This window comes from Crinia signifera, chromosome 3, assembly GCF_055691185.1.
Source record: "Crinia signifera chromosome 3, ASM5569118v1, whole genome shotgun sequence".
In the NCBI taxonomy this organism is placed as follows: Eukaryota; Metazoa; Chordata; class Amphibia; order Anura; family Myobatrachidae; genus Crinia; species Crinia signifera.
Window position 1 is genome coordinate 130,943,151 of NC_139219.1, and position 20,332 is coordinate 130,963,482.

The window sequence follows — 20,332 nt, forward strand, 5'->3', positions numbered from 1 at the left end:
CTTGAAACGTCGACCATGATGTACTGTACCTAATACCTTTATGGATTAAAACACTTGTTTATACTATTGGAGTCCATACACACACACACACACACACACACACACACACACACGCACGCGTCATTTCACAGATAGTCATCACATGCTGTTTACTCTTTCACTGCAGTATCTGAGTAAACATTTGGTGCCTAGACTCTCTCCTCTACTGGCTATATCTAGTGTTCACTGTGCCCCCTATGGACTTGACAAAAAAGGTAAAAACATAACACCCCCCCCTCCCCCAACACCCTGGCTCGTTAATACACCAGCCACAAGATCCATAAGTCCAGTGCCAATATGTACATCCAGAGATTCTTCCAAAAGCATCACTGAGAAAAACAGTTAAATAATAAATGATATAATATAAAGATTGAGTAAAAATAGATGAAAGTGAAAGAGGATTGACATTATGTGAGTTGGATAGGAATTGAAGGAAATTAGCCAAGGGCTTAAGGTTACATGCACCATGTCAAGGATATAAGGGAGCCATACTGAAATGAATCCTGTTTATCTTTATTGTCACTTGTATTTTGTAGTTCTCATTTTACAGATAGAAAAAAGTTAAAATAGGAGTTTTGCCCTTTTTAATATTGTATGGGCACACAGCATTTGTACGTATCCTAATGTAAAAATAAATTTTTCTTTTGGCTGACGAGTCAGGACGAATGTTATGTCTTTAAATGTGTCTAAAACATACAAATTTTACATAAGTTTACTCAACCTGTTTAAAAGAAAACTGTAAATATAGTTTCATGAATAATTTAGTTTTTCTCTATATATAGGGATGACATTGCAGACTTGGAAGATGCAAAGAAGCTGTTGAAGGAAGCTGTGGTGCTGCCAATGTGGATGCCAGAATTCTTTAAGGGAATAAGGCGACCATGGAAGGTAATGTTCAATAAATGTTAAGTCTGAATAATTGATCATCTTTAATATTTTAAAGCAGTAATAAAATGGAATGTGTGGACTAATTTGCAATTGTTCTGTCCAAATTCATGTTTGCCTTTTTAAAAGGGTGTGCTGATGGTGGGGCCACCAGGGACGGGAAAAACTCTTTTAGCCAAAGCTGTAGCAACGGAGTGCAAGACTACATTTTTCAATGTTTCATCATCTACGCTTACATCAAAATACAGAGGAGAGTCTGAAAAGCTTGTCCGCCTTTTGTTTGAAATGGTAAGCATGTTTTCATTAAACTGAGAATTATTAAAAATAAAGAATGTTAAATACTGGGAGCAGGCAGGTACTTAGTGACAGGCCTTTCATGGGGCCTGGCTCAGCAAGGGAAATTTGACCATCTAGGTAAAACAGGCCACCTACAGGACTCATTAATGACCCTAGTATCTCTGTCTGCCCATTATATCAGAGGTCCTTGATGTCAAGTTAATGTTGTGTGATATGTTTACGTGACAAAAGTATGCTAGAAGTGTTCTATATTAAGAAAAAAAAGAATTGTAAAGAGGCTAGATGGGTACATTCTTCATACACTTATTCTGCAATTTTTCAATATTCTCGTTCACTTGTGATTTATAATCTTATAGTAGCGATCAACTCTTGGTTCTTCCATTTAAATGTAATAGGTTGGTCATGCAGTGGGGAGTGTGTTCCCGTTATTGGCACGATACCTCACTACACTCGCAGACGGATCTCACACCAGTCCCACGGATTACAAACCAGGGAGTACTGGGGTGGTGTTATTGTGGCATATAGCTGCACTTAATCACACCATGAGCTAGAACACAGCTAATAGGCTTAAGCTCTAGGTAAATTTTGCAAAGGTGGTACTTTAATGCTCCACAGTTCACAGAGCAGCTGTTTTGCACCACTGCTAAGTACATAAGTTCCGCCTTTAGTTTGAGTTTTAATTAAAGCTTTCTGAGGCATTAAGGTGCCCATACACGTCCCGATGCGGGCGGTGCAATCTGTGCTTTGAAGTGCGCGCTCCCGCGGCACTTTATCACACAGTACAAAAAGTATGTGCTGCACATACTTTTTGTACTTGATTTTTATCGCATCTTATTGCATTGCATGCACAACGCATGCACAAGGCATGCAATGCAATGCGTGCTAGTTAAGCTGAAAACGCCCGCCCGCATCTGCACGTGTATGGGCACCTTAGGAAATGTTTGCAGACCATTACTAACTATTGTCAGACACACCATCCATCCTGGCAGAGGAGTAACTGTGTATATTTGTGTAGCAGTGTTCTAATTAAAATGTTCTCTTTAGGCACGGTTCTATGCCCCAACAACCATTTTTATTGATGAGATTGACTCCATATGTAGCCGTAGAGGAACCTCAGAAGAACATGAAGCCAGCAGAAGAGTTAAAGCAGAGCTTCTAGTCCAGATGGATGGTAACTATATTGTCTCAGGATTGTCATTGCAATCTAGTCTATACATCCTGCTTATGGGTTAATTAACCCACATTATCTAAAAATTGCCTGAATAAATCACACCTATTAGTTTTTGTCAAAACACATTATCAGATAAGCATTGAAAGGCATACAGTATAAGGCTTGCAAATGTGGGGGCATGCCTCTCCCACCTTCTTAGTACAGTATGGCAAGCTTCTATACACTGGGCAGTATTCAATGAGGCTGATTTGCCATGTTCTACGGCGAATGTGTGCTTTTTTCGTGCTGTAGGGTAAATCTTTTTACTGAAAAAGTGATTCACCCTATTCAACGTGCACTATTCGCAGACGGTGAACAGTGATTGACAGACAATTCGCTGTCTGATAGTCACCGCAATTCGCTGTGGTTTTTCTCAATATATTAAATTTTTATTAAAGCGTACAGCACATAAAGCAAGTACTTTTCAATGTGATTTGCCGTGAGTGTATTCAATGATCAGATGGCGAATTGCTTTCTAAGTGATTTTCGCTGTGTGTCACCGTATAGCAATCACCATCTTTTTATGGTGAACTGGAATGTGAACTTTTAAAATAAAGGTTTTATTTTTTTAAATTTGGTGTAAAAAAAATCAGGAATTTTATTATGTGAAGGGGCATGCTATTTTTATTCATGTGCTTATAGCACATGAATATATATTAAATTAAAATGTAGTTTTTGTTTTTTTACACATAACAGCCAGCAGGGGGCCAAGAGCCGAGAACCGCTCATTAGATATTCATATATTCACTGCTCCCGATCATTACATATGCACGATCGGGAGCAGTGCAAGCGGCTCCCTACCCGCGTCCCCTGCTAGCTCTCCAGGGGGGCAGCTTCTGCTGCCTGTGTCCCCTGGAGCCCTGCTTCTGCCCCACAGTGACCGGCGCAGACAGGGAGGCTTCTATCTCCCTGCCTGCCGCTGTTCCCCGGCTCCCTTCGGCGTTCGCCGCAGGGGTTAAGAATCGCCGTCAGGGGCAGAGAGCTCCTGCGGCATTGAATACAGTGACAGGGAGGGCTGGCAGCGACTGCTCCAGCCCTCTGGAACATGGCGAATGTGCAGCGAATTCTAAACAAGATTCGCTGCACATGCCGAGTATTCTCATTGAGTACTGCCCACTGATGGTACACTGAATTGAATTAATGCTATATTCTCTTGTCTGGAATTGCCAGTGTTACTTATATCACTACAACACATCAATATGCATTTTTGCAACTTTAATGACATTCCCTTACAGAGTATCCTCCAGCCTTAAATAAAAACTCATACACACGGGGCAATGTGTATGAGCCGTAGTCTAGTGACATCGCTGAGCATACAGGGCTTGCTAGATCGCCTGTACACACGTAGGGATGTTTGTTTGTATGGGCAATCTGGGCTAACCAGTGTTCTTTGTGAGACTACTTATGATTTGACTAGATTTGTACTACATTTATCCCAGATCTAGTCAGGCGATGGCAATGTGCGGGACCGCGCATTACCGTCACTCGGGGTCATAAACACATAGCGATCTGTGCTTAATTTTTAAGTGATCTAGTCAGATTGCTTAAAGAAAATGGGCTAAAATTGCCCCATGAGTTAAGCAGGTCTGCTGGCCAAACTAGTCACCTTCTCTTGCTTCTGGGATCATGTATTGCAGTGGTCAAGGAACTCTGTCCTCATTACCCCACGCAGTGCATGTTTTGCTGGTCTCCTCACAGAATCACAAGTGAAATAATTAACTCCACCTGCGCACCTTATAAAATGTGTCTGTGAGTAATAAGTACAACTGTGCACCTGCTGGGTTACCAGCAAAATATGCACTGTGGGGGGTAATGAGGACCGAGTTCCCTGACCACTGATTTATTGCATTAAAGCAACTATGGTTTCTCTATCATCCATAAGGAATACTGGGGATTCACTTAGTACTATGGTTATAGATGGGGTCCAAAAAAACCTGTGCACATAAAACTTTAAACAGGGTGTGCTGGCTCCTCCCATCTATGCCCCCTCCCACACCTTAGTTTAAAAAAAAAAAAGTGCCCTCAGGAGAGGATGCACGCTCTAGAGCTCAAGAGAATTTTCTTCATTATTTTGGACATGCAAGCATGCCTGCGACGTGGGAGCTTCATATAATTGCGCTATGAATTTTTTTTTTCCTACGAGCCAAGTTTTCAAGTTAGGGAACAAAAAAGTCACAGGGAGCAAAGTCGTATGGTGAATACGGCAACGATTCATAGCACAATTCATGCAATTTGGCCGCAACAATTCCGGATGAGGGAGCTGGTGCATTGTTGTGGTGGAAAAAAACGAACCTATGAATCAATCTGAAATTTGGTATGGCATTGTTTGAAATATGGTAGTACACGATAGTAATACCAACTTTCCTCAGCAACGCCACCTGTCTTCAAACACAGGTACTTATTGATCCACCCTTGGCCATGGTTTCAGTTATCTGAAGGAAAAGTTTCCAAAAGTATGCAGAGCTAAAAGAAGGCATATTTGTTGTCTTCCATAGAAGGAAACTGCTTAAGGATTAAATATTCAACTTTAAATTGATGGAAATTGATTCTGCTGCTGGAGTACTACTGTTGGCTTCTTTTAAGATAGACCAATGGTGCATGGAAAGCAAAAGAGACTTAAAACAACAAAACAAAAAGGAAAATACATTTTAAACAAATATATTACAGTTAATTTCAATTAAGCGTTACTGTAGTTGTATTAGTATTTTATAAATGATTACATTTATTTTCTGTAGAGATTAAATTAAAAGTTAATTTAACCTTTAAGATATAGCCTTACTGGTTTGTTATTTGCATGTATCTAATATATGTCACTGCACTGGAACAACCTCCCGCCACCCATCAGGCTTTCTGATTCCTCAAGCGCTCCCTCAAAACCCACTTTTTTCGACTAGCCTATCCCTCCTCCTAACCTCTTTTGATCCTCCTATCCTGCCTCCGTTCCCTTCCATTCCTACTTATCCTATTGTTTTTCATTCGTCCACCCACCTATTTTTAGTATGTTAACTCTTATAAGTAGGGTCCTCCTTCCTCACGTACTCACCCTACCTCATTACCTCACCTGTGCTCCTGTCCTGTTCTTCCCTTCCTCTACTTCATCTTCAGTCTCCTCGACAATTTTGACACCTACTTCTGAACTGATGCTGATTTTAGTTCTACCAGCTATACCCCTATTTATACTGTATTTTTCAACACACCCTGTACGTTACCTTGTAATTTGTTTTTTTGTTTGCTATGTACGGCGCTGCGGACACTTTGCGGCGCCTTATAAATAAACGTACTACTACTATATGTCATGGTTGCCTACCTGACCCTCTCCTTCAGGGAGAAAAGTCTCTGTTCCTGGACTTCCCTGGTAATGTATGATTGCCATCACCTGTGGTGAAACACCTTTCTTATCAATTAAATAGCTCCCCACAGGTCATGGTAATCCTACATTACCAGGGAAATCCAGGAACAGAGCATTTTCTCCCTGAAGGAGAGGGTCAGGTAGGCAACCCTGATATATGTGACGCAATAGAGAAACTCAGATTTTTCCACTGAATTTAGTATACCTAAATTTGATGAAAACACATGTTCACATGCTTGATACAGATTTTTTTTTCTTCATTTGTTAAGTAGTGTAATTATGCTTTTCTTTTTCTTCATGCAACATTTTATACCATGTGATATATGGTTAACATGGTATCTTTGCCTTAGGTGTTGGTGGTGCATCTGAAAATGATGACCCCTCTAAAATGGTAATGGTCCTTGCAGCCACCAACTTTCCATGGGATATTGATGAGGCTTTAAGAAGGCGTTTGGAGAAGAGGATTTATATCCCTTTGCCATCAGGTAGGTATGCTGAATTTGCTGTGGCAGCATCATCTGATACTGCCAGTATTTATTGAAAAAAAAGTGATGTATAAGGAAATGTTTACTCAGTAAATATATTGCAATATGGCTTATTTTAGTGTTGATATAGTTGTTAAGAAAATTAACTAAAACTTTGCCAGGATGACCAGTAAAATATAATTTATACCCCTTTCATACTGTAAATGCCAGGTCGCACCTGGCATTTGCAGTATGAAAGGAATATAAATTAGCCCATACACTTGTGAGATATTGCGTGCAAGTGTATGTAGCCCATACACTTGCATGCAATATCTCACAAGTGTATGGGCTACATGAGTCTCTGAGGAGTACAATTGTATCTTGATGGAAATCTCCAGTGACACCTTCACTAACAGTCCGCCATGCTTGTGTTTCCTTTTATGGCCTCAAAAGACTACAACTCGACCTTTTAAAATTACATCATGGCTGCCTTTACCAAAATTTGTTCCCCCTGCTATCATATTCAATCTTCACCTCTTCCCAGTCTCTGGCCATTTGTTCTTTAGTTTTTTGCCACTTTTGATCTTTTCTCTATCCCCTCTCATTTTGGCAAATTAGTGTTATGTATGTATATATATATATATATATATATATATATATATATATATGTATATATATATGTATATATATATATATATGTATATATGTATATATATATATATGTATATATATATATGTATATATATATATATATATATATGTATATATATATATATATATATATAATGTATTTTATATTTTATATTAACCTAGTCTTTATGCCCATTTATAATGACCGGTTAGCCCCTGGTCGTTTATGGGGGCCTTCCGGTGGTACACATCTGCTTTTTGGGCTTTTATTATTTTTGCTTATTTTAGTTTTCTTTGACTTAAAAGTGCTGTGCTGATGAAATGTCTCTGTACAATGTTATAGTACTGGTACTATGTATGCCTATCATATTGTGTACCCACTTATTGACCATATTAATTAAAAAACATTATTTGAAAAAGTTCTCAGAAGAGACCTGAGATTGTCAATTGTTGTATATATGCCTTCATTATAAACACAATTAATATGCAGGTGCATAGTGATGTGAAAAAAATAATATATATATATTTTTTTCTGATTATCGTTTTGACAGATTCTACAGTCACATGACAAACCATAGAATTCAGCATATAGAGGATAAAAAAGAAATAAATCATAGTGTGCACTGGTATCTAAAATTGCAGTGTACTAAGAACCATTTAAAGAAAAAAAACCTTTAAAATTCTGTATACACCCTTTTTAGGGTTATTAATTCCCCCCTGTGTAGTCCTGATGCATTTCATCTTGCATATTTCTATATGCTAGAAATAATGCATTGTTTTTATTGTAACTGTGTGATATAAACTCTGAACCTTTTTGGTAGTGATACCTCTTTAACAAAAAAATATCCCCAAAGGGTGGCTATGGTATTTTAATGGTTTTTAATATAGTGCAATTAAATATACTAGTGCAGCAGAGCACACTCTTATAGACAAAGATACCAACTTTTTTGTTTTCCAGCCAACGGAAGGGGAGAACTTCTAAGAATAAGCCTTAAAGAGTTGGAGTTGGCAAATAATGTTGACATTGACAATATAGCAGAAAACATGGATGGATACTCTGGAGCAGATATCACCAATGTGTGCAGGTATGTCTTTGTAAGGCCATGTTTATCTGGTAATGTGGGTATGAAAATCACAATTGGGAACTATGTATTGCTTTGCTATAGTTGAAAATCATTGGCTAATGACTTATTTATCTTGATTTAATGGTTTGCATTTTTTGAATATATAAATGTTAAAATACAGATAACATAACGTACAAGTTGCTTTTGAATGAAGAAATGTTCAAAACAGACACATATCAGAATCATAATCATGTTTATTGGCCAGGTATACTTGCGTATGCTTGGAATTTTTTGTGGTAACAGTGCAGCATCAATCAGGGAACACAAAGGGGGTGGGAAGAGAGGCATAAACATACATCACATACATAGAAACATATAGAAACATAGAATTTGACGGCAGATAAGAACCACTTGGCCCATCTAGTCTGCCCCTTTTTTTAAACATGTTACCTCAAACCATATTTGATCCTTATTTTTTTGTAAGGATATCAATATGCTTATCCCAAGCATGTTTAAATTGTACTACTGTATGGGAGGCTATTCCACTTATCTACCACTTCTGTGTAAAAAATTCTTCCTCACGTTTCCCCTGAATCTTCCTCCCTCTAGTTTCAGTGCATGTCCTCGTGTTCTGTTGCTCCTCTTCTGTGAAGAATGTCTCCCACCTGTACCTTGTTAAAGCCCTTGATATATTTGAAAGTTTCTATCATGTCCCCCCTTTCCCTTCTCTGCTCTAAAGTATACATATTAAGATCTTTTAGTCTTTCCTGGTACGTTTTGTGATGTAGGCCATGCACCATTTTAGTTGCTCTTCTTTGTACAGTCTCTAATGTATTTATATCCTTCTGGGAGATATGGCCTCCAGAACTGAACACAATACTCTAGGTGAGGTCGTACCAATGACCTATACAGTGGCATTATTACTTTTTTCTTTCGACTGCTGATACCTCTCCCTGTGCAACCAAGCATCTGACTTGCCTTCTTCATTGCTTTGTTACATTGCCTACCTGCTTTTAAGTCCCCTGAAATAGTGGCACCTAGATCCCTCTCTTCCTCAGTAGTTTCCATTATAGTGCCATTTATACTATATTGAGTCTTTGGATTTCTGAGACCCAAGTGCATGATTTTGCATTTTTTGGCATTAAACTGTAGTTGCCATTCTCTTGACCATTTCTCTAATCTGCCTAGATCCTCAATCATTTGTTTTACCCCTCCTGGTGTGTCTACCCTGTTGCATACCTTTGTGTCATCTGCAAAAAGGCACATTTTACCCTCAATTCCATTTGCAATATCACCAATAAAGATATTAAAAAGCACCGGTCCAAGTACAGATCCCTGGGGTACTCCACTTGTAACCTTTCCCTCCTTTGACTGTACTCCGTTTACTACAACTCGCTGTTTTCTGTCCTGCAACCACGCTCTTATCCATTCAACTATCTTAGAATCCAATCCCAAGCTTTCAAGCTTATTTAACAGTCTGCGATGTGGGACAGTGTCAAAAGCTTTACTAAAGTCTAGATAAGCTACATCTACAGCCCCACCTTGATCTATTACTTTAGTCACCCAGTCAAAAAAGTCAATAAGATTTGTTTGACAGGACATCCGGTGGGTGGCGCATCTAGCATGGCCACGTTTTAGAGGAGCTCCGTACATCCAGGGCTCACCTACAGCCATCCCTCCACTATATGCCGTATAACACGCTGCATACGGCGGCGAGTGAATTTGGAGAGAGTCGGAGGCTGTTTGTACTCCCCGAGTCCCCGGAGTCAGGCCTGCATTTAGGCCATTATACAAGCTGGGGAGAGACTGAGTAAGGAACGGCGTGGATCGCCTAGCCTGGTTTCTATCCCCAGTCTACCCTTTTCTGTCTACTAATCTGGGCGAACTACATACCTGCCAGAGATACGGGACTTGCAAAAGCCCGCCGGGAGGATCTGGCACCTTGAGAGGATCCTTCAGCTACCCGCGGCTAACTGTGAGAAGCAGGAGCCGTCCTGTCTGTCGGTGGAGAGGCACGGGAGGTAGCGGTGCACACGGACCACGGCAGGGCAGCGGCTGTGCATTGGAGGCAGGCGGTTCCTATTTGTGGATATCCCTCCAGCAGCCGGCTAGGCTGAGTGTCTGCAGCCATATCGCTGTGCAAGAGGGACGGGACTACGCGCTGTCGGGGAGAAAGGTAAAGAAGCCGCATAGGATACCTGTCAGCGTGTGGTGACTGCCGTCGGCGGGGGATCGTGGAGAAGGTCTGCATCCTGAGATTGGGGAGCAACCTTCGGTTACATAAGCCTTCCACTATGCGAGTCTAAAATCCTAGGACCTCGACAACACCCAGCTAGACCCGACTATTGAGGAAACAGGTAGAAACCCTGTACAGTACATTCACGGGCAAACCTTTTGAATGGTCCCTTGAGTTTGCACACATAAAGGGAGAGACACAGTAAAGATACAGGTGTAACACCTGTGGTTTTTTTTTTTCTTTTTTTTTTTTTTTTCTCTTCTCCTATTATCTTTTTTTTTTTTTTTGTTCCCTTTTTGTTTTTGGCCATAGAGACAAGATCTGTCAGAAATAACTAAGCTACCCATTGCCTGCCAAGGTGTGCTGTTGGAGAGACAAAGCAGGGGAGTAGTAGCAACTGATACCTAAGGGTGATGAATGGTTAAAATCACAGGGTTGACAACCACTATGATAGGCTAGAGGGACATGTGGTGGACACCCTTTTTTTTTTTCAATACCAGGGAACCGCTGTAGAATATTTGGCTCTCCCAGCGGCCTAGTAAAACGTCTGAGATACCCCTATGAACTGACCGATACCCAGCAGGTGTAATCAACAGTTGTAACGTAGGTGCAAATCTCATTTCTGGGCAATAAAATATAACCTGCCAGAATTAAGCAGGGGGACCTACAACGACTAAATACTCTCAGCTATTGGCTACTGGGAATTTTTTTTTTTTTTCTTTAACCCTTTGGGGTGCTTTGAAGTATAGAGCCGGCAGCCAAGTGGAATAAACTAAGGGCCTGGGCAAAGCAAATGGTGACAGGACTATACTTGCATATTGCCTCATATGTAGCGGATCCATATTGGTAATAGAATATGGACATTGGAAAATCCTGATCTTGGGGACTAACTAATGTATGCGACACGCGGTTGAAAGTTATTTTTTTGTTATTATTATTTTTTTTTTTTATAATTTTTTTTTTTTTTTTTGGTTACCTAAACTCCTGTTGCCTGGTATTTAGCCATTTAAAGTGGACTCCTGTTGATTCGGCTGATTTCAGCAAAAACTGTTAATTTTTTCTTTTTTTTTTTTTTTTTTATTTTTTTTTTTATTTTTTTTTGTGGGGGGGGGGTAATTGAGGATAAATCTTAAATTTTGGGGTACAATTAAATATAAGGTGTGGACTGTGTAAACTGTGAAGTATAAACTAGCATATCAGAAAAAAAAAAAAAAAAAGTATTATTTGAATTTATATGTATGTTTTTTTTTGTTTTGTTTTTTCCTTTTTTTTCTTCTTCCTTTGGGATTGGCACAACACGCACTTAAAAGTACTACAATAGCCACCCAAGCATTAAATTATTATTATTATTATTTTTTTTTCTCACTTTACACATTGTCATCTAGTAGGACTTAACAAACAACTGGTACCACTAGTGAAGTCTACTAGGTATGACCTTATTTTTTTTTTTTTTAAATATTTTTTTTATTGTGTAATGCATTGCAAAACAAATATCTCAAAGACATTGCATAGCTTACAAAGTGATTCTACAAAATTTTTCAATTGAACTGCAAACATTTCCTTAATCATGTGGTTTAACAATATTCAAAATTTCATCTGCACGCCTCTCCATTAAAAAGGCAATGTATAAGTACCCAATAAGTCTCCTGTGATTTATTATTTATTTGTATGTATGGAGGCTTCTTCCACTTTGAGCCGTCTAGGTGAGAGTAAAAGCGTGGTGACCCCTCTCTCCCAACCAAGGACAATTCAATGGTTTCCACTCAGCTAAACCACTACTATTGGGGGATCTCCCAGCAGCCTCCTCGTCTCGTACCACTCTGTGTGTTGTAAGGTGTTTTGGATTCTTTCTTGAAAGTCTGCTGGTAGGGTCACAATGTAACTTTCCCAGGTTTCAAAGAATTTTGCTGTACGTTTTTCCTTATCTAGGGTTGTCTCCAACCAATCCATCTGAAAGATGTGGTGGAGTTTAGTTTTGAAGAGGGCCATCGAAGGAGACTGCGTGGACACCCAACCCTGCAAAATTGTTTTACAAGCGGCTGCCTGCACAGCCAGCACCAGTTTTCTACATCCCCTCGTCACTTTCTGTTCAGGAGGAATGATTCCAAATATTGCCCACTCTGCATTAAAGGGAATGTAGTTTATTAAATTATCTAATGCGAATTTCCTCACTTGTAGCCAGAAACCTCTTGTTATTGGGCACGACCAGAGGCAATGTAATAACCCTGCCTCCGACTCACCACATCGAGGGCAGGATCCATTTGATGGCATCCCCGCTAAGAGCTGTCTGTGCGGTGAAAAGTAACCTCTATGAAAAAGGTTTAAAAATTGCTCCTGGTATTGGGCGGCAGGCATCATACGGCAGGAGCTTACCAAGGCTTTCAACAGTACTTCACATGATAAATCAGGGAAATCTTTCAGCCATAGCTTCACGCCTGACCTTGTATCCTCATGTACTATAAGTGGTCTAAGGTAATTGTAGTGCAGAGATATGGCTTTTTCAATTACCGGACTAGCTCTCAGTACACCATCTAGGTCATTATACCAGTCTTTGTCTGAAAGGTGTTTGATTGTTATTTTAGCATAGTGGCTCATTTGAAAGTAGGCGAGGGGAAATTTAGTCAGTATTGGGAATTTCTGGCAGGCTTGTTGAAAGGTTAGTACTTTTTTTAGGGAGGGGTCACATATGTCCTTCAGGCTTGAGATCCCCTCTCTGACAAATAGGGTAAATGGGAAGGCAGCCTCCCCATGCTGGAAGTCTCCATTGCCCACGAAAGTTAGAAATAGCGAGTGGTGTGAATTAAAATATTTTGCATGTCTCAGTTTATGCCATAGTTTGTAGGTAGTCCACAACAATGGATTGTCCTTGATGTATTGTGGGATCTCCGCTTCAAATTTGTGCAGAAAGCTTACTAATTGCCGTCTGGTAGAAATTGCTTTTCAATAATCGTATTAGCGTAAGTTTCTCCGTTGTGCAACCAGTCGCGCAGGTAGCGCAGCAAGGTCGCATAATTATATGATTGAACATTGGGGAGATTTATGCCCCCATTGATCTTTGGCTGTTGCAATTTTATTAATGCTATACGGGGTTTTTTCCCTTTCCATATAAAATTCCTAAACAGACTGTTTATTTTTTTGACATCTGAATTGTTTATCAGAATAGGGAGAGATTGTAAAATGTATAAAAGTCGTGGGAATGTTGTCATTTTGATTAAGTTGGCCCTTCCCAAGTATGACAGGGGTAGTGTCTTCCATTTATCCAATTCTGCGGCAATAATTTTGATGGCCTCTGTGACATTGATTCTATAAAGGTCTGCTGGGTTTTTTGGGAGTTTAACCCCAAGGTATGTTATGTATGAAGTTGCCCATTTTAGGGGTAGGTGGGTGCTCCACCTAGGGTGTGATATTCCAGGGGATAAGTACATACCTATTGATTTTGTCAGATTAATCTCAAAACCTGATATAATCCCATAGTCTTTTAGCAATTTTAAAACTTTTTGTAGGGTTTCTCTGGGATTAGTAATATATATCATCAAATCATCTGCGAATGCAGAGACCCTGACCTCTTCATTCCCTATCTTGATACCTTTAAATGTTGCAGTTGATTGCAGTATTCTCAAAAGGGGGTCTATAGACAAATTAAAGAGGAGGGGAGATAGGGGACACCCCTGTCGTGTGCCTCTGAGCATCTGTACCGGTGCACTCTTCATCCCGTTTACCAATAAGGTCGTTATTGGGCTTTGGTAAAAATATTGAATTAGATTTGTGGATTCCTCATTAAAGCCTCTAGTCTCCAGAATCTGGAATAAGTGCGGCCAGGCCACCGTATCAAATGCCCTCTGTGTGTCTAAACTCAGTAGCATATGCTCAGAGTTTTTGGATTGCACCGCTGCCATTGTTGCCGCGATGGCTGTTCGAATAGCCTTAACCGAATGGCGTCCCCGCACAAAGCCCAGCTGGTGGGAGGTCAATAAGTCAGGTAATATATTTTGTAGCCTATTTGCTATGATTTTGGATAATATTTTGAAGTCCACATTAAGTAGCGTTATTGGGCAGTATGAGTCGACTCGGAGCGGATCTCTATTTGGTTTTGGTATTAATGTGGTATATGCAGTGGTGAAGGAGGGGTAATTTGGTTTGTTTTGATATATATTATTATATAGTTCCAGAAGGGTAGGGGTTATTTCGGTGTGAAGTATTTTGTAATAGGATCCTGTGAACCCGTCTGGGCCAGGAGCTTTATTTGGTTTGAGTGTTTTTAAAACCCCTGTGAGTTCCTCTTCCGTTATTACACCAGTCAGGCTCTCATTTTGTTCTTGGGTTAGTTTGGGCAGGTTTGCGCTTTTGAGCATAGATTGGCTTAGTAGGGGGTGGTGGGGGATGGGGCTATATAGATCACGATAGAATCTATGAAAACATCTCAAAATATCTTTAGTTTGGGTTACAATCCTATTTGATGAGTCATCATTAATTGCATTTATATAAGTTCTTTTTTTCCATGGTCTGGACATTGCTGCCAGTAATTTTCCCCCCTTATTACCCCATCTGTAATATGTATTTTTTGTGTAATCAATTCTTTGTTGGGCCTGGGCTGTTAAAAAGGTTTCCAGTAACTTCCTATCTCTCAGATAAGTTTCCATATTTTCATTTGTGGGTAGATTTTTGTATCTTTCGAAACTTCCGCTTGCTGCAGATTGCAAGGCGTGGTAATTTTGTTTATTATCTTTACGTAATTTAGATACGTAGCTCATTATGTGACCCCGCATCACAGCTTTTGATGTCTCCCAGAGCAGCACCGGGTTGTCCCAATGTTCAATATTATCGTCTAAAAAGTTGGACCATGTGGATTTTATAAAATTTTTAAAATCCTCCGATTTGGCTAGGTACTCTGGGAAACGCCAACCGGGGCTGCCTGCTTCCATTGAATCACACCACCACTCCAGGGTGACCGGAGCGTGGTCCGAAACCACTATGTCCTGTAATGCTGTTGATTTAAGTTTGCATAATAATGAGTTGGACACTAGAATACAGTCTATCCTAGACAAAGAGCCGTGGGCCCTGGAGAGGTGGGTGTATGAGTGATCTGTTTGATTTAAAAGGCGCCACGGGTCACTGAGCTGTAGTGTTTCTCTAAATTCCTGCATCTCCTTCCAGCCTGGTGAGGCCAGCCTCGAAACAGGCGGGGATCTGTCTATCACTGGATCTGATACTGCATTGAAATCTCCACCTACTATGAGCGGGTAGCATGTCCTGGATGCTAAGGCGTGATTGAGTTTACGTAGGAATGCACCTGTCGCCACATTGGGGGCATACAAATTCACTAGGGTATAGTTTGTACCTTCTATGGTAACATCCGCTATGATGTATCTCCCATTTGGGTCCATTATTGTGTGTAGAATGGTGTATTTTAAATTTTTATGAAACAGGATCGCGACCCCTCTAGATTTAGATGTGTATGATGCCGATAGGCATTCAGCTATCCAGGGGGCACGCAGTGTGGATGTTTCCCCCTCTACCCAATGCGTCTCCTGGATAAAGGAAATCGCCGGGTGGAATTTGCGTAAATGGGTCACTACCTTCTTCCTCTTAATGGGTGTATTAAGGCCTCCCACATTCCAAGAGACCAGAGACAGATTAGGCCTTTTAGGTGGCGAGCAATCTTGCGGTGTCAGTATGGGGGTATCTATGGTGGTTTAAAATTATAGCTGAGTAACCGGGATTCAGGTCCAACGGAGGGTTTCCCCCCCAAGAGGCCCCTCCCCCCTGTACGTAAAGCCGAGAGGTCCCAAATCGGGGCCCGTCCTCGACTAACAATACGATCGGAGAAGCGTACAGAAGACTTCAACACTGTAAATAACATTGCAATGCAAAACATATTTTTTGAAGTTAACATTGGGTGAGGAATCAAACCGTGTTCCTCTTGAACTTTCGGAGGATTCCCCATTGGAATTTGGGGAATGCTCCAGAGCATAAACAACACAATAGTATACATATCAAACCATTCAAATCATTGTGGGCAAAGTGTGCCACCTATTGAAATTTTAAAGTAAACAATAAAACAATCATTTCTGACACTGTGGTCTTGGCCCATTAGACCTGACATGTGTTAATTTATAACATAACTAATGTTGAATGTGGGCCTTCTATATTTAAAGGCGGCATATAGTCGTCAAATATCATTAGAATCCTCATTAGCACGGGCAGGAGAGGGCTGCCTAGCCGCTGCAAAGTGTAGTTTGGCTTGAGCGGGATCTGAGAATATGATTGGGCGGCCATTCTCAATCACTCTGAGTTTTGCCGGGTATAAAAGGGCAAATCTGATGTTCCTAGACACCAGCATTTTGCAGACGTCTGAAAAGGCTCTGCGTTTTTGTGATACCAAGACTGAAAAGTCTTGGAAGATCAAAACTCTCCGCCCCTCTATTTTGAGGTCTGATTTAGCTCGATATGCCTGTAATACTCTTTCTTTTTCTCTGAAGTCTAAGAACTTCGCTATGACAGGTCTGGGGCGTTCATCTCCTCCTCTACGTCCCATCCCTATTCTGTGGGCTCTCTCTATCTGTATGGGTGATTCCTCTACATTTAGGCCTAGGGTTCTTGGGAGCAACACGCTGACATAATCAGAAAGTTGGGAGTCCGATACTGACTCTGGTACCCCTATAAATCGCAGATTGCATCTTCTATTGCGATTTTCGAGATCATCGAGCTTTTCCGACATGTTTTGGATCAGTGCCGATTTAGCATCTAGTTCCTGTCTTAGCTCATGCACTGAGTCTTCGTTGTCGCTCGTGCGTTGTTCAAGAGTCACGATTCTAGCCGTGTTATTATCAATTTTAGCTAGCGATGCATCAAGTCGTGCATGCAGATCTTCGAATCTTTTATCTATTAAGGTCATTAGCATATTGATAACCTCCCTGGCATTCTCCGCTGGGGATGGTACTCCCACGTGAATCGGGCTAGAGCTCTCCTCACGTCTCTGAGAGTTGGCGGGTGATGGGGGCTGTTGGGAGGGACCCGCTTTTTGGGCTGTTTGTCGTTTGGGCATGTTTGGTGTATTATTTTTACCCAGGAATCTGTCCATACCAGACATTCGCTGGACCAGAGAAAAAGATGTATCTTAGTGTCAGGATGGTGTGTGCACACTTTTACCCACTACTTAAATAATGGTGTTTACATTAGAAATATATGACTAGAAGATTTGTCAAGCGTTGCCTTGTTCACTTAGTGAACCAATCTGGCTCACCGGACCACCCTGTCGTCAGTGTATTTAGTAAACAGAGAACAAAATGCAATACACAGCAAAGGTAGTACCTTACAGGGTAGGAGTGGAGGCACCCTATCTGGAGCTGGGCTAAGAAACTTAGCCAGTCAGTCATTCAGTAACGGCAGTTCTTACTGTATAGATAAGGTAAGAATTAAAGTGAAATAAAGCAATACAAGTTTACGCTCAGTCACAGGTAATAAAGTTAGGAGGCAGTGACTACTTGAGTACCTTTCTGCTAGGTCAAAACTATTAGAGGTACTAAGACGCTATGTCTTTAGAGGGTAGAACGTGGATGAGGTAACCTCCTCAGCACACCCTAGGCGATATTGCCTCTGGATCCTTGATTGAAGAGTGTAGTCCAGCTGACCAGGATTAGTCTTTTAGTAGTATTAAACACACCGTAAGTTTTGGTGATAGTCCTTCAAACAAAGTCTGTGATATTTATTGCTTGGATGGAATATAAATGTGAGATGAAATTTGTGAGTTTGGTCCATAGGTGGCGCCAAAGCCCTGTGTATAGGAAAATGTCCATTCACAAGTTCCTTATGAAGTCAAGGGGAAACCACTATAGTAGAAAATTGCCAGGTGTCCTTGTCACAGTGATCCCCCTTAGTATTTGAGCTGATGTTATATGTATAAATGGACTTGGGGGTGAGGGTTTGTTATGCCCTGTCCCTTCTCCATAAGTTTTGTGCCAATATTTGCGGACAAGGGTCCTCACTAGGGCTTGGTGGTTAGAGTCATTAGGCAGCGGTGTCCAATGGGCTTAATGGGGTCAGCGTTTGGGCCTCTCTGGGTATATAAGTGCAATTGGTTACCCCACAGCCCTCTCTCAGTGAGTGGTGGCTGGCAGCGTTAGGCAGCAATCGCAGGCTTCCCCCTTTATCTGGCTCTCTCCCACGTGGGTCGGGACCAGGGCAACTCACCTCCTCCCGGTGCCCGGTGACAGTACTCCCTCTGCAGCCTGGGACCCCCTCGTTTAAACTTATTGGTCTGGCGGGGTAGTCTACGTGGCGGCTGGCAGCGTCGGGCTGCAGTGATAGGATTTTTTTTTTTTTTTCTCCTTTCCTCCCCTTGCTGGCTCTCCCCCGCGCGGGACGGGGCGAGGGTGACTCACCGCCTCCTGGTGCTTTGGCAGAGATTCCTCTCCACTGTCCGGGTCCCCCGCAGGCAGCTCTGTCGGGTCCCGTCAGCAATCTTCCTCTCCGCCGGCCGGATGACGATCTGCGCGTCACTGCGCCCGCGTCGCCGAGGCTTCCTCCGGGGATCGGGTGGTCGGGGCTCCGGGCTGCTGCTTCCCCAGTCTTGCGACTACGTCTGGGCGTCTCACCTCTCTCCGCGTCGTCGGGGTCACACTCCTGGTTTCTGTCCCAGCCTTCTCCCGCAGGTGAGAGAGTGGGGCAGCGTTTCGCGCCTGGATGCTGTCAGGCGGTCATGTAGGCCTCGTAATGCAGGAGGCCGGACTCCGGGGGCATAGAATGCTCGCCGTTCTGTCTGCCACGGCTGGATCTGCTCCACAGGCAATGGGGAGCAGTTGTAGCAGGCTGCCTTCGTGGATATTCACAGATTTCTGTACAGATGGCCGTGGATTGGGGCAGGCAGCGGGGAGCGGAGTTAAAATGCGGCCATACTGGATGGCCCACCCACCGGAAGTCTAGGTATGACCTTATAAACTGATTAACTCACTAAAGTAGAGTAACTAAGTAAAACTAGCTCACTATTATAAAAGTGTCTCTTTTCACAGGTTTTTGAGTGGTGAAAGATATAACACAAGTAGATTATTCACTTAAATAGACCAACTTTTTTTTACTTTTTTTTTTTTTTGTGCTTTGTTTTGTTGTATGGATACATTTCTTAATAGATCCCAATCCACACAATCACAGAGATCATCAAACAGAAATATGGTAAAACCTAATAAGAACTTGACGAAACAGGGTATAACCCCACCCTCCCCCAATGTAACCCCTTCTAAGATGGCTGCGGACCATTCTATTGATGGATCTAATCCTCTTAATACTGAAATGGTAAATTTGATTCTTAGTACCATCATGCCAAAAATAGAGGAAAAATTTGAATCCCTTATGCCTAGGATTGATGAAAAATTACAGACCTTTTTACCTAAGATAGAAGAAAAATTCGACCAAATAATACCAAAACTTAACAAAAAATTGGATAAATTACAGACCTCCATTGACTCAGCATTAGATCGCTTATCGGACCACACTAATCGACTAGAAGCAGTGGAACAGAGGGTCAGTGATATGGAAGACAATGTATACAGGCTACAAACATCTTGTACATCTTGTAGCTCTTCATATCAGGTCTTAGCGGACAAAGTAGATGATTTGGAAAACCGCCATAGACGGAATAACCTCCGCTTTATAGGTATTCCGGAACTGGTAAAAGGCCAGGCTTTGACTGACTATATAACTAAAAGACTGGTAGTAGCTCTTAAACTACAGGAAGATATGGAAACGCCAATTATGGAAAGGGTTCACAGAGTAGGACCAGAGCGGGAGAGACCAGATGCGAATCCTCGGCCAGTTATAGCAAAGTTTCTGAACTATCGCGACAAAGAGAGAATCCTACAGACTTTCAAACGTCAGAGGGATCTGACTATAGATGAAAGACGTATACTTATTTTTCAGGATTTCTCAGTCGCGGTAGCACAGAAACGGAAAGAATTTTCCCCACTTTGCAAATATCTGGTAGATAACAATAAACGCTTTGCACTAATGTACCCGGCAAAGTTAAAGATTACGGAAGATGGGCGAACTTATGTATTTGATAAAGTGGAAGAGGCACGTAAACATATTTTTCCAGAAGAGGGGCCAGGCAGAATACAGGCTCAAAGACATACTTTAATACAAGGTACCCCAAGTAACCTATTGTCA

At 41.5% G+C, this 20,332-nt stretch overlaps 1 protein-coding gene across 3 annotated transcripts in view; it reads left to right on the top strand.

Annotated features, from left to right (window-relative positions):
* KATNA1 (katanin catalytic subunit A1) overlaps positions 1-20,332 on the top strand; it is a 95,559-nt gene that overhangs the window by 46,764 nt on the left and 28,463 nt on the right. For all 3 annotated transcript variants that reach the window (XM_083176514.1, XM_083176513.1, XM_083176515.1), the window contains 5 exons: positions 822-927; positions 1,054-1,212; positions 2,266-2,392; positions 6,131-6,265; positions 7,833-7,959. In XM_083176514.1, the coding sequence (XP_083032640.1) occupies positions 822-927; positions 1,054-1,212; positions 2,266-2,392; positions 6,131-6,265; positions 7,833-7,959 (654 nt within the window). The remainder of the gene's footprint in view (positions 1-821; positions 928-1,053; positions 1,213-2,265; positions 2,393-6,130; positions 6,266-7,832; positions 7,960-20,332) is intronic.